General features: G+C 29.7%; 2 protein-coding genes across 2 annotated transcripts; one reads left to right on the top strand and one right to left on the bottom strand.

Moving 5' to 3' along the window:
* Positions 1-234: 234 nt before the first annotated feature.
* fs(1)M3 (female sterile (1) M3) lies at positions 235-8,280 on the top strand. Its single transcript, XM_075820518.1, has 7 exons — positions 235-646; positions 890-1,107; positions 1,336-3,970; positions 4,063-5,349; positions 5,439-7,426; positions 7,500-7,751; positions 7,804-8,280. Exons 1-7 carry the CDS (start codon positions 307-309, stop codon positions 8,152-8,154), a joined length of 7,071 nt encoding a protein of 2,356 aa, XP_075676633.1. The 5' UTR covers positions 235-306; the 3' UTR covers positions 8,155-8,280.
* A 1,789-nt stretch (positions 8,281-10,069) lies between these two features.
* On the bottom strand, positions 10,070-12,419 carry LOC113790184 (uncharacterized). The gene is made up of 2 exons (XM_075820564.1): positions 11,584-12,419; positions 10,070-11,515 (listed from the first exon to the last, which is right to left on the bottom strand). Exon 2 carries the CDS (start codon positions 11,410-11,412, stop codon positions 10,495-10,497), a length of 918 nt encoding a protein of 305 aa, XP_075676679.1. The 5' UTR covers positions 11,413-11,515; positions 11,584-12,419; the 3' UTR covers positions 10,070-10,494.
* Positions 12,420-12,820: the final 401 nt, after the last annotated feature.

Here is a 12,820-nt window from a genome sequence, read left to right on the forward strand (position 1 = left end):
TTGTCAGATGTTATTAAATTTGATTTGATTTCACTGAAAATTTATCATTTTTAAAAAGACTAATGATTGAAAAAAAAACATTGACATTGAAACATGCCATCTACAATGAATTTTATCATTTGGAAATAAATGAAATTGAATTTTATTTTGTCTCTGAGTTGAATGTTTTTTTTCCTTTGACGATCATCATCATTTTGGGCATCATCAACATTAACGCATTGAGAACAATTTCCATTTTATTTTATTTTCTTTTATGTTACTGAAAACAACATTTTTTTTCGCTTAGTTTTTTCATGCGTTATTATCATGAATCGTGTAAATCATCATTATAATTATAATTATCATTTTCGAAAAAATTCATTCATTTGGTTCTTATTTTTATTCTTGTTTGTATTGCCATTATTTCATACGTATCATCATGATGGAACAATTCGTACCAAATTTTCTCCAATAACAACATCCAATGACAATAACAGCGACTATTCTAATGTTGTTGCTGTTGATGATAATGATGATTTAGAAATTGTTACAAATTTTCCATCATCAAAATTAACGGAAAATATATTTTTTAACAATGATTTTGCTAACAAAATTGTCATGACGGAAAATAGTAATGATAATAATAATGAAAAACTTTATACATATGGTTAGTTTGTAACGAAATCTTTTTTTTGTCTACTGTCTGTTGCAGCAGATTCATGAATTATATTTCTTTTCTTTTTTTTATTTATTTATGTTTTTCCTATCTTGTCTTGTTTTTTTCCTAATTACAATTACAATTAAAAAACCAGATCAAGTGAACTGGAAAATAATAATGAGAAGAACAGCGAACCAATTCTTCATTTTTCATATTATATCTATTTTTTTTTATATTTTGATTTCAATTCAGATGAAATTGTTGGCGAAATGGAAAAAGTTACCGAAGAATTTTATAATGAACTAATTCATATTAGAAACATGTTACCATCACCGCCTCCACTTTCAATGACAACAGCAACGAATAATGATGGTGATGAAGAGAATGATGAGGACATTGTTGAACCAGCTCGTAGAAGGCGTAGATCAATACATTCAGACGATTATTTTGTTCCAGATTTCATTCGTGATGTATTTCTTTTTTAATTTTTTGTTTGTTTGTTGTCGTTATCTCTCTCTGTCATTGTTGTTACACACAATTTTTGAAAACGCTTGTATTAAGGGATGAAAAAAATCCAAAATTATTTTCGAATCTTACCACCCTTCCAATCATGATTGGACTGTTTTTTTTGTCATTCGTTTATTTTCATTTTATTTTCTTTTATTTTCAATTTTTTTCAAACATTGCCATGTGTCAAGGGAATACAATTGATTTCAGAGATTGTTCCAATAGACGATGATGGTGGCGTCGAAGACCAAAATAATGTTGATGGTGATCCAAAAGGCCAACGACAAAATGAAAGACCAATCAAACGATTGCAGACAATTTGTTCGAAAAAAGGATTCATAATCGATTTTGTTCTTGTCAAATTTAATCATAATCAATATATTGTTTGTCTGATAAAAGAAGCAAATAGTGATAGTCAAAAACATCAACAAACAATGAAAATGTCTACAACAGAAAATATAACAGATTCGATACAACAAAACAAATTATTTTTTGGTGCTATTGATAACAACGATAAAAAAATGGACAACGTCAATGAACTAAAATCAACGGCCATAATGCACGAATACACATTGTTTGATATGATTAGACCGAAAAAAATTTTAGCATTTGTCGATAAACGTCGTTCACCATTGTCATCAACTAATGACGAAGAGATATTAGTTATCATTTTGGTGAATGAAAAACGAACAATAAATGAACAGAATATCAAATGGATACAGGTCGATAGTAACAATAAAATAATTTATCAAAATCATTTGGCTAGTTTAAAAAGAATTTCGACAACAAATGTGGCCATCTGGGAAAAACGCCACCTGATTATTGTACATGATATATTTGAAGGCGTATTGAAATTGTTCAAATTTGTTGGAACCTATTTTGATCATGTTGAATTTGTTTGGCCAGTAACCAATGATTTGAATGCCATTTATGCATTCACATTAAGTGGAATATCTTATCTAGCATTAGGTTATGGTCATGACTCGAATAGCCAAATGCCTAAAGATGTTTCTATTCTACGATATAATGATTATATGGAACGATTGGAACTCATTCAATCGATTCAATGTAGTGAAAAAGTGATCGGTATTGAATATTTTAACATTGGTCATGGCATTAATCAGGAAAATTTTTTAGCCATAATTGAAGTGAATCATATTGTTATGTATAAATTTTTAAAATCTAAACATGAATTTATTGTATTTCAACGCATTTCATCAGGACCGATTCGTTATGTAAATGCATATGGTGATGTAAATCGAATGTTCGTAATGGCTATTATTCTACAAAGTAATGATATTTATTTTGTCACGTATAATTCATTGCGTTTTATATATTCACCAATCAATATTCGAGTTTATGTTAATCCTATGCAACCAATTTATTTGAAAAGAATTTTCAATTCAAATCGTCTGGAACAATATCAATCTAATTCTGATGATGAAAAAGTTTCGCCATCGAACAGCGTTTATCTTATGATTGGTGCAATGAATGGAATCCGATTATATTCGATTCGTTTTTTTCATGATAATAATCTATTCAAATTATGGACTGATCATTTGAATTGGTGTCATATAAAACGAAATAAAATTGCAGATCTAGAAAAACATAGTACTCGAATCGAAAAACGTTTCCACGAATCATATTTCAAATCGGACCCATTAATAATTCGTGGTACACTTGCCGTGCCTGAACATTATGGAACTATTGTCGAGACTGATAATTATCGTCATGTGAATAATGCATTCACATTAAATAGTGAATATTTTAACGAATTATCAAGCATGAAACGCCAATTGATTTCGATTGAAAAAGAGATACAAAAAGGCCATGAATTACTTACATCAAATGCTGTTTTTATTAATTCAGCACAAGTACAGATAATTATCGGAAATTTTTCATTTTATTCATTGTCCATAATGAAATATGATGGTAATCACATAATTTCTTCAGTGTCGAATCATCATCAATTATATTCAGTAATACCATCAATGATTGAATTACCTACAACAATGAACATAATCACCGATTATCTCAATGGTAAAATGATTCGTGATTTATATTTTGAAATCATCAAGATTCGATTATCTGATTATAGTAATAATAATTTACAATTACAAATTAATGAGCCAATGTTTTTTGACTATATTGATCAAGTAAATAGTTCAATTTGGTTAAATGCATTAATAAATGAAAGATATAATGCAACAAATATTGTAACAGTTAATGGAAATCATATGATAACGGGTCATAAAAGTTTCTATCGAACATTGATTGTTGATGATTTAATTAATGCTCAATTTGTCAATGGTAAACGTTTCGATTCTGAAAATGTTTTGCTAACTATTGGTGAACAGCGTATACTAAATTCCGTGCATGTTGTAAGTCAAAAATTACGATCCGGGCAAATAAATGCAATCAATGTGAATGGAATGGATTTTGATTCGTTTCTACATTCGATCATTAGAATAGATCAGCCATTTTCGTTGACAATGCCTATTGAATTTGCAAACAAATTAATTGTTAATGATTTGATCATCGAATCGGGTGGTCGTTTGAATGAGCTTGATATTGAAGAAATTTATGATCAAGCACTATGGTTAAATAAACCGAATCAAACAATAACCGGTGATTGTTATTTTCAATATAATCTATCAATATTGGCTAATTTGAATGTACGAAGAATAAATAATCGAAATATACCCGATGATTTTATACGAACAGATCAGTTCGAAACGATTGTTGGTCATAAAATATTTAATGATCAAGTTTATATTCAAAATTTGAACATATCAAAAACATTGAATGGTTTGGCATTGATTGATGGTTAGTATCAATTATTATTATTATAATTATCCTATTGAATTTTTTTCCTGACCATAATTTTAAATATTTATTATTTATAAAATATTATTTAGACATGCCCGATATTGTGATCAATGATGATGATGTAGAACAAAATATAACTGGTAAAAAAATTTTACATAATCTATCGATTCGTGGTAATAACAATAGCTACATTGGCGGACTACTGAATGGTATGAATATTGGTGAGCTGGAACAACGAAGTCGTCGTCGGCCATCAATATCCTATATTGATACATTACATATCGAAAATATTGCCCGTTTTGAAGGTGGCTTATGGTTTGAATCAATAAATTCAATTACAAAACAACAATTTCATAAATTAGTAGAAGAATCATTGACTTTAGACGATCAATGGTCAAATTTAGCATTAGAACATGTTCATTTTGATCGTCTTCATGTTAATTATCTAGATTGTAATACGATCAATGGTATCGATTTAGCTAATGATTTGTTAACCCGTACGACACCGCAGATGATAAATTTGGCTCAATATTCATTTAGTGATATTGAATTTCATGGATATACTAGAATCGATCGTTTAAATAATTATAGCATGACAATCATGTTGGATAATGTTCTGAAAAATTCTGGCGATCAATTAGTGAATGGAACTAAAGAGATTCATGGTGATGTTCATGTGCAATCATTGATTATTGATTCTTATATCAACGATATTCCAATCGATGATATCGTTTTTAATAATGATGTTGAAAATTATGGTCAAACATCCAAATGGATAAACGGAATCAAACAATTCAACAATCAAAGAAATTCTATAATATTCAATTCTCTAATAATTGGTGATCTAATCGTGGATAGTATAAACGATATTAATATGAATGAAATAATCAACTATTCAATTCGTCGTCGTGAATGGCAAAACATTTCGAAAGAATTTCGTTTCAAATCATTGGTAATCGCACCGAATGAAGAATTTACAAGCCCATCAATAAATGGAATTCCATTGAAATGGCTTGAGAATGATATTGTAACAGCACATCCAACGGCAAAACAGTGGCAGAATATATCGGCACCCAAATATTTTATTGGTCAAGTCAGTTTTGATCAGATTGAATTTGATCATCTATTTGATGATATCACCGTTTATGAAATGCAATACAATTGGTTGATCAATGGACATGGATGGTGGTCATCACAGCCACGACATTTACAAGCAAATTTTTCCATCGATCATCTAACTGTACAAAACGTTTATATTCATAATGGTCATCTGAACAATATTGATTTGAATCGACTATTCGATGAAGTTGTTTGGTTAGATCGTAAAACATCTATTCTAAGTGAAATTGAATTCTTTGGAAATGTCAAAGTCATGGGTAATTGAATGCTTGTTCAATATAGCTTAACATTATTTTCATTTTGATGATTGACAATTTTTTTTGTCTTTTAAAAATTTCAAATATAGGAGACATTCTTCTGAATGGACGCCTGAACGAAATCGATTTAAGACAAGACGTCGTACTGAGTAGTAATTATACAGGAGCGCAGAAAATCAAAGGAAATATTCATTTTGTCAACAATGTAACTGTAATGAAAGATCTAAATGTAAAAGGTTTAATCAATAAGATCGATATTGATTATTTTTGCGGGCAAGTTTATAAACCATCATATGAAACAGCTAAACCATTAGTGATCAATGGAAATGTTGATTTCTGGGCACCAGTACAATTCGAATTGATTAATGGATTATCGTATGATGATCTTAATGTTCGAGCATTAAGACATGATTATAATGGTCAAAAAATTATTGGTAAAAAAATGATTGATATACTCGTATTGAATGGACCAACTATTGTTAATGGTTATATAAATGATTTAAAATTGGATTATATATTCGATCATTATATGAGCGTAACACGCGATCAAGATGTTCAGACAAATCTAGTGTTGCGTAACGTACGATTTGAAGATGATGTACAAGTGAATAATCTACAATCGGATACGGATATTATTAATGGTGTAGATTTAGGACGTATAAATCATTATGCATTAAGACAATATGGTGATCAAACATACGGTGGTAATATACATTTTGATACCGAAATTATTATTGATAAACATTTGAATGCTAAATGGATCAATGAAATCGTAACCGATCAACTGATGCATAAAAAACGTTCGATCAATACGTTTACTGAAGAAATTGAATTCACACAGGATTTAAATGTCAATCATAGTATGACTGTGATGAAGGGTAGAAAAATTTCCAATATCAATATTGATCGTTTTTTAAACGATGCTGTACTTGCACAAAGTGATAAAAATTATACCATTTATGGCATGAAAACATTCGACAATGTTGATGTTCATATACTACATACGCGACCATTGAATAATGTTACTATTTCACGTGAAAATCTTTTACTCAAATCATTCGATCAAACTGTTCATGGCCGAACAATTCTGTCGGGAGATGTTCTGATTAATACAACATTTTTGGTTGAAAAAATCAATGATATTAAACTAAATGATCTGAAACATCGTCTAGTCAAAAAGAATAGTGACAATATTATCAAAACAAAAGTCCGTGTTAATGAATTATTCGTGAACAATGTTGATGTGCAATCATTTATTGATAATGTCAACATAACGATATTGAATCATTTTACAAATACTACAAATTATTTACGACAAACGGATCATGATGTTCGTCAGGCACGCTTACATTTGGATTCGGTGCGGCAAAATCTTCAGGTCATTGGCTCGAAATTGTTATATTTTGATCGCTTATATGAAATTGATCTGGATAAAGATTTGAATCTAATTCATGATGATCATCCTTCAATGCCATTATCTATTACAATGCTGTCGAATTCTTGGATTTGTATATTTCAATCTTCCGTGTTCAGTCTGAATTCATTATCAATATGCAATCAGATTGATGTTTATTGTAATTATAACAATCAAACTGTTAACGTTTGGAAACGTCATCATACATTTTATTATCCTGGAACATTATTAGCATTCGAACAAATTGACAATGTATGGTTATTATTTTCATACTTGAAAAATTCATTCCATAAAACATATCTACTTGAATGCTTACGATTGAATGATATTTCAACATACACTAATTCATCGTACGATAGCAACAATGGTGATGGTATTTGGTTTCAAAGTCTACGATTTTTCAGTCAAACAAACACTTTTCAACAGAATCATCATCATCTAATGCCTTTAAAAGTTTCACTATTTGCTAATGATAATCATCAACAGTATCGAAAGCAAAATCCGATTATGGATCAAATGATTTTAGCACTTGATCAGACACCGTCCTACGCAATTCTAGCCAATGATGATATTTTGAATATTTTACATATTGGTCATATGAATCGGATTGAAATTTATCCAATCAAAGATGGTCAATACAGAATGTATGGTCGAATACAATCGGTATGTGTGCAATGTGACATTATTTTTATTTAGTAACTTATTTTTCTTTGAAAAATTGTTTATTTTTTACCAGATTTATCGTTGGCAGAATTTGTTATTGGTTTCAATTAATCATCCATATGAATCACGTTTGGAAATTTTAACTGTAGAGGCGGATTTCAAAATGCAAGCATTGGATACAATAGTCAATGTTTGTCCAGAACATATGGTCATAATGGCTAATCGCCAGATTAGTGATTATAAAAATTTTATTATTTTCAACAATATTTTGAATTTTGAATTGTTGTACGTTTTTGGAACAACAGATGGCGTACGATATGTTAAGGTATGATTTTTTTTAAATTGACTAATTCAATTCACTTAAAATTTTAAAAAAGGTTCAAGAAATTCATACCGGTCGGATAAAAAATTTGGCCTTATATTCTAATCATTACACACAACAAGATTCCTCGGATCTATTGATGGTACATTTATGTGATCAGATACGATTTTATCGTCTTTTCGGTTTGGATGGTTTTCGTCAAGAATTGGAGATTTCGATTTCCAATGTTGTTAATCATGTCGGTTTCTCACAACAACCAAATTGGTATCTCTTTATTTATCATGATCATATTCCAGTCAAAAGAAAACTCGAAATTTTGAACCCGATATACCGGAATAATCGGGCATCACATGTATTTTATGGTCGATATCATAGAAATCAATCAACTGTTACAACAATATTTTAAGAATTATATTTTGAAAATTTGCATATTTTTTTTGCTCAATTCAAAAATTGATACTGTTTTAATTTTTATTATATAAACGCAAATTCTTTTTTCATTAAAAAATTCGAATTTTTATTTTATTATCAAGTCTGAGTGTTAATTATTATCAGTGATAAATGAGACATCATTTGTATGTGAAATCTATAATGTTTTCATCAAATTTGATTAGAATTGATTTGATTTTACACAGTAACCCGATGGCTTCATTATATGTGCAATTTCCCGAACACAACAAATCAATCAACAGTCAATAAAAAAAAGAATTGTTCAAATTAACGTTCAGCCTATTTAAACGGATCAACAACTCTTGATTCAAATTAATAACCAATGCGAATTGTTTGAATGAATATGATGTGGCCATTGATGATGATTTCTTTATTTTTATTGATAAACAATGCGGGATGTTATCAGCATATCCGTTATAAACGATATGATCAAGTACCTGAACATTGTCCGCTTGAGTATAAAAAGGCCTACAACGAATGTCAGAAAAAATTGATTGCAAAATGGAAACTTCCTTCCACACAGCTGGTGAGTGCTTAGTGAGAATAACAGCTTCTTTTTTCCATCCACAATACTAATTTAATCATATTTGGCCAGAATACAGCAACAAGGCGATTTTGTTGTTTTCATTGGGAAAATCTAGAATGTCAACTTGAAATAGCAAGAAAATGTGACAAATATTGGGCGGACAAATTGGACCAGGATACTATGATGAATGCGATATGTCAAAAATATAATCGTAATGATTTTCAAAAAAAATGTGTCGGTCTCGATTCGTTGAAATTTACTAAGGAGGATAAATTTTATCAAGCTAACATTCCAAAAAACAGAAAAGCCAATAGAAAACAGGATCGGGTTAAGAGGAATATAATAGACGATGCAGAGAATAAAATAAAGGGTGTAAGTAAGGAGAATATGATATGTGGTGGGGCTGCTATTGGATCAGCTATTGTTGGCCTGCTTTCAGCATGCTTTTTGGCCCCAAGTACAATGAAAATTGGAATCGTGACCATTGCTTTCGCGGCTTGCACCTTCTTTACTGGTTGGTTAGTCAAGGAATATTTTTTTAAATGAAGATTCTACTTCGTTCATATAAGTTTGCGGATGAAAAAAAATGCAGATGATGAATTGATTGAAAAAAAACTTTTATCTGATTCAATTGATTGAATATTTTTTATGAAAAAATAAAACAATGAAAGACTAGCACTAAAACACAACAAAATTTGCATATTTCTTTGCTAAATTCAAAAATGATACAGTTAAAAATATAAAAACACAACCAATTTATGAAAAAAAAATTCAAATTTTTATTTCATCATCATGTCTGTTTATAGATGTGTGTGTAAGTGTATGTCCGGTTTTTGGATTATTTCAAAATCATTTTTGCATCAATCGCTATTATCATCATTGATGAATGAATGAATGAATGAAATTCATAAAAAATCCAATTTCAATTGAAAGTTCAATAAAAAGAAAGCGAGAAAACGATGCAGTAGTAGTAGTAGTAAAAATTATCTAAAGCTGATTCAATATGACAAAGACGATTTGATAATGAAAGAAAAAATGAACAATTTTTTTTCTCAAATATTTACAATTATCATTAATAAAATTGGAATCCAAGTATTGAGATATCATAACAAAAGAAGAATAACCAAATGAACACCAGAATTTGATTTTTTGTTTTTGAAAAATATACGACAGTGTAAATTTTATTTTGTTTGTAGGTGTAGATAGTGAATAAAATTTGTATTTTGGTTTTAAGAATTTCATTCTCCAGATTTAGCATGCATGTGTGTGATTATGTAGAAATTTACATTTCAATTCAATATAATAAAGACTAGAGCCAAAAAAAATGAACCAAAAACCAAATAAATGAACGTAAAGAAATTCGATAAACATTTATTTTCTTCGAACCATTTTGTTGTGTGTGTGTGTGTTTGTGTGTTAGCAATGAATTGTTCAAATGATTTTTTTTCAAAAATTTTACAGTCAAAAAAAGTATCAATTAAGTTTCATGTTTTTCAATAAGATGATGATGATGATAATCATTTAAAATGAATGATTTTTTTTTGATAATTTATATAAATTGATTCAATGATAGATCGAATGAATAGTAAAATGTAAGTGTGTTATTCATAAATGTTTGTGTATGTTTATGAAATGAAAAATTTAGAAAAGGCGGGAAATTGAACAAAGCGAAAAATGAATGTGATGATCATTGTTGGTGTGACTATCTATTGATAACTGATATATGTCATTTATATATATATTAAAATAGTTTATCTTCCATATTTATAGCTAGCAACGACGATTCATTATGGTTGTATTGCGAATCGTTTGTAATATTTCCATATCCTGCGGTGAATACTGTGAAAATTTATGTCGAAATAGATTTTCATAAGATGTTATCTGATTTGTTTGATTATTATTATTATTTGAATTATGATTATTATGATGGGCACCCGGTATAGCCGGTCCTGTTGCTATTGTTACCATTGTCGCTTTATTCGGATCCATTGTGTCGGATATTTGAACAAGAAATTCCTGTGTTGATGGCATTATCTGGGTTTGTTGCTGTTGTTGTTGTTGTTGTTGTGTGGTTGAAAGATTAGCCACTTTTATTCCATGCGTTGTCGCATGATTCAATAAAATTTGCGCTGATGTCTGTTGTGGTTGTTGATGATGATTCTGTTGTTGATGTTGGCCTTGTTGATTAACCGTTATTGTTGATGAATGTGAATGATTATGGTGTTGATGATGATGATGATTCGATGATGAAGAAGTACTGCGGCGTCTTTTTGAATTGACCATTGTTCTTTGTTCAGGTGTCATCGATGATATACGCCTTTTCTGATTACGACGTTCACGTTGTTCCTGTGATAATGATGATACACGCCGTTTTTGATTACGTTTTTCACGTTGTTCAGGTGTTAATGAGGCGACCCTACGTTTAGCATTAATGCGTTCACGTTGTTCCGGTGTTAATGATGTGACACGACGTTTTTCATTACGTCGTTCACGTTGTTCATCTGTCAATGCTGACACACGACGTTTTGCATTAATCATTTCACGTTGTTCTAGTGACAATGGTGAACGTAATTTTTTTGTTAGATTACTTTTTGAACTATTATTACTACTGTTACTATTGTCATTTTGATTTGAAATGATTTGTTCAAAACGTCGTATGTAATGATTATCGTAGATGGCAAAATCCATTTGCGATTTTTCCAAGTTTGTGATTAAATCGAAATATCTCGACTATGTAGGATTTGTATTTCAAGATAGTTGAACATTCAAAACAAAATTCTTTAATTTTTTTCTACCCGAAGACAAATCGAAAAAAAACGAATCAAAATTAGAATTCTTTTCACAAAATTTTTCACTCACCGAAAAAAAATCAATTATTTTAAAAATATAATGCAGATTTGGAATGATTGTGAAATTGATGATAAAATTTAGGGAAAAAAGAATTAATGAAAGAGGTAACAATCGAATTTTTATCCAGTTCACATTTAAGGATGGTTTCTTAAATCTTGAAATATGTTAAACATAAACTGATCAACTAAACATCATATAAAATTCACCGATTCATAATCGGAATTATGATGAATGATTTTCACATCGTAATTTTAATTCATATTCTGCACAATTTTCATTCTTGAACGAAAATCGAAATTAAGAGTCAACAAACATAAACCACTGGAATTTGATTGAGAAAAATTAATCCAATTTGGTGACAATCTTTTTGCACTGAAACACACAAACACAGTTTGTTAATGTAATGATAATAATAACATTGAAAAAAAAATTCTGATCAAAAACTTGATTGAACTTTTTCTTATGTCGATGGATTTTACGTCTTGATTGTCGTTGTTATTCGAATTCGTATGTATCTGAGTGGGTGGCTTTTGTACAAATACAAATAAAGAATAAAGAAAAAAAAAGACAACCAGGACCAAGAACCAGGAACAGAGAAATAATAAGAAAAAAGGCTAACCTAACTCTTGCTTGTCTTTGTTGGATATTTTTTTCATTATTTGCCTTCGGTGTATTATGTGTTGTATGTGTATGCATGTATGTATTACATTTGGTCCTTGTGTTGTTGTTGTTGTTGTTGTATCTTTCAATCTTTTTTTTTCTCTCTTTTACTCTTGTTCACTTTCTTGGTTAGTTTTTTAGCTGCTGTTGTAAATGCAGTGGCAACTGTAATAAAAATCAGTCAGTGAGCTTGTGTTGTTTTGTTCATATCCATATTGTTGTTGATGAAGAAAATGGCTGCTGTTGATGCTGTTGACGACTCACCCATGCTTAATGACATTACGCATGCGTTTATTTACTAGTATTTTTTCATCTTCTTTTTCCTTTTCAGATATACGTGCACACACATTCTTTACTTGATTTGATTTCAAGGAGCTAACTTGGCTTGTTTGCTTCTTCCTTTTTGTTTCTCTCTTTTTCGCTACAATTTTGCAGTGTTAATGGGAAAAAATTTTGCTGTATTAAGTGGGTGAAGTCACAATTGTTTTGTACATAAAAAAAAACAAAAAATGATTCTTCGATATGATACATTTTGATGGAAGAAATATTTGCCGCTACTATTTAAAGTTGGACTGCTTTTCTCATT

Source organism: Dermatophagoides pteronyssinus, unplaced genomic scaffold, assembly GCF_027571235.1.
Source record: "Dermatophagoides pteronyssinus isolate colony J.1.1.1.1 unplaced genomic scaffold, Derpt_VIB-CSIC_2022.12 sq0007, whole genome shotgun sequence".
NCBI classification, from domain to species: Eukaryota; Metazoa; Arthropoda; class Arachnida; order Sarcoptiformes; family Pyroglyphidae; genus Dermatophagoides; species Dermatophagoides pteronyssinus.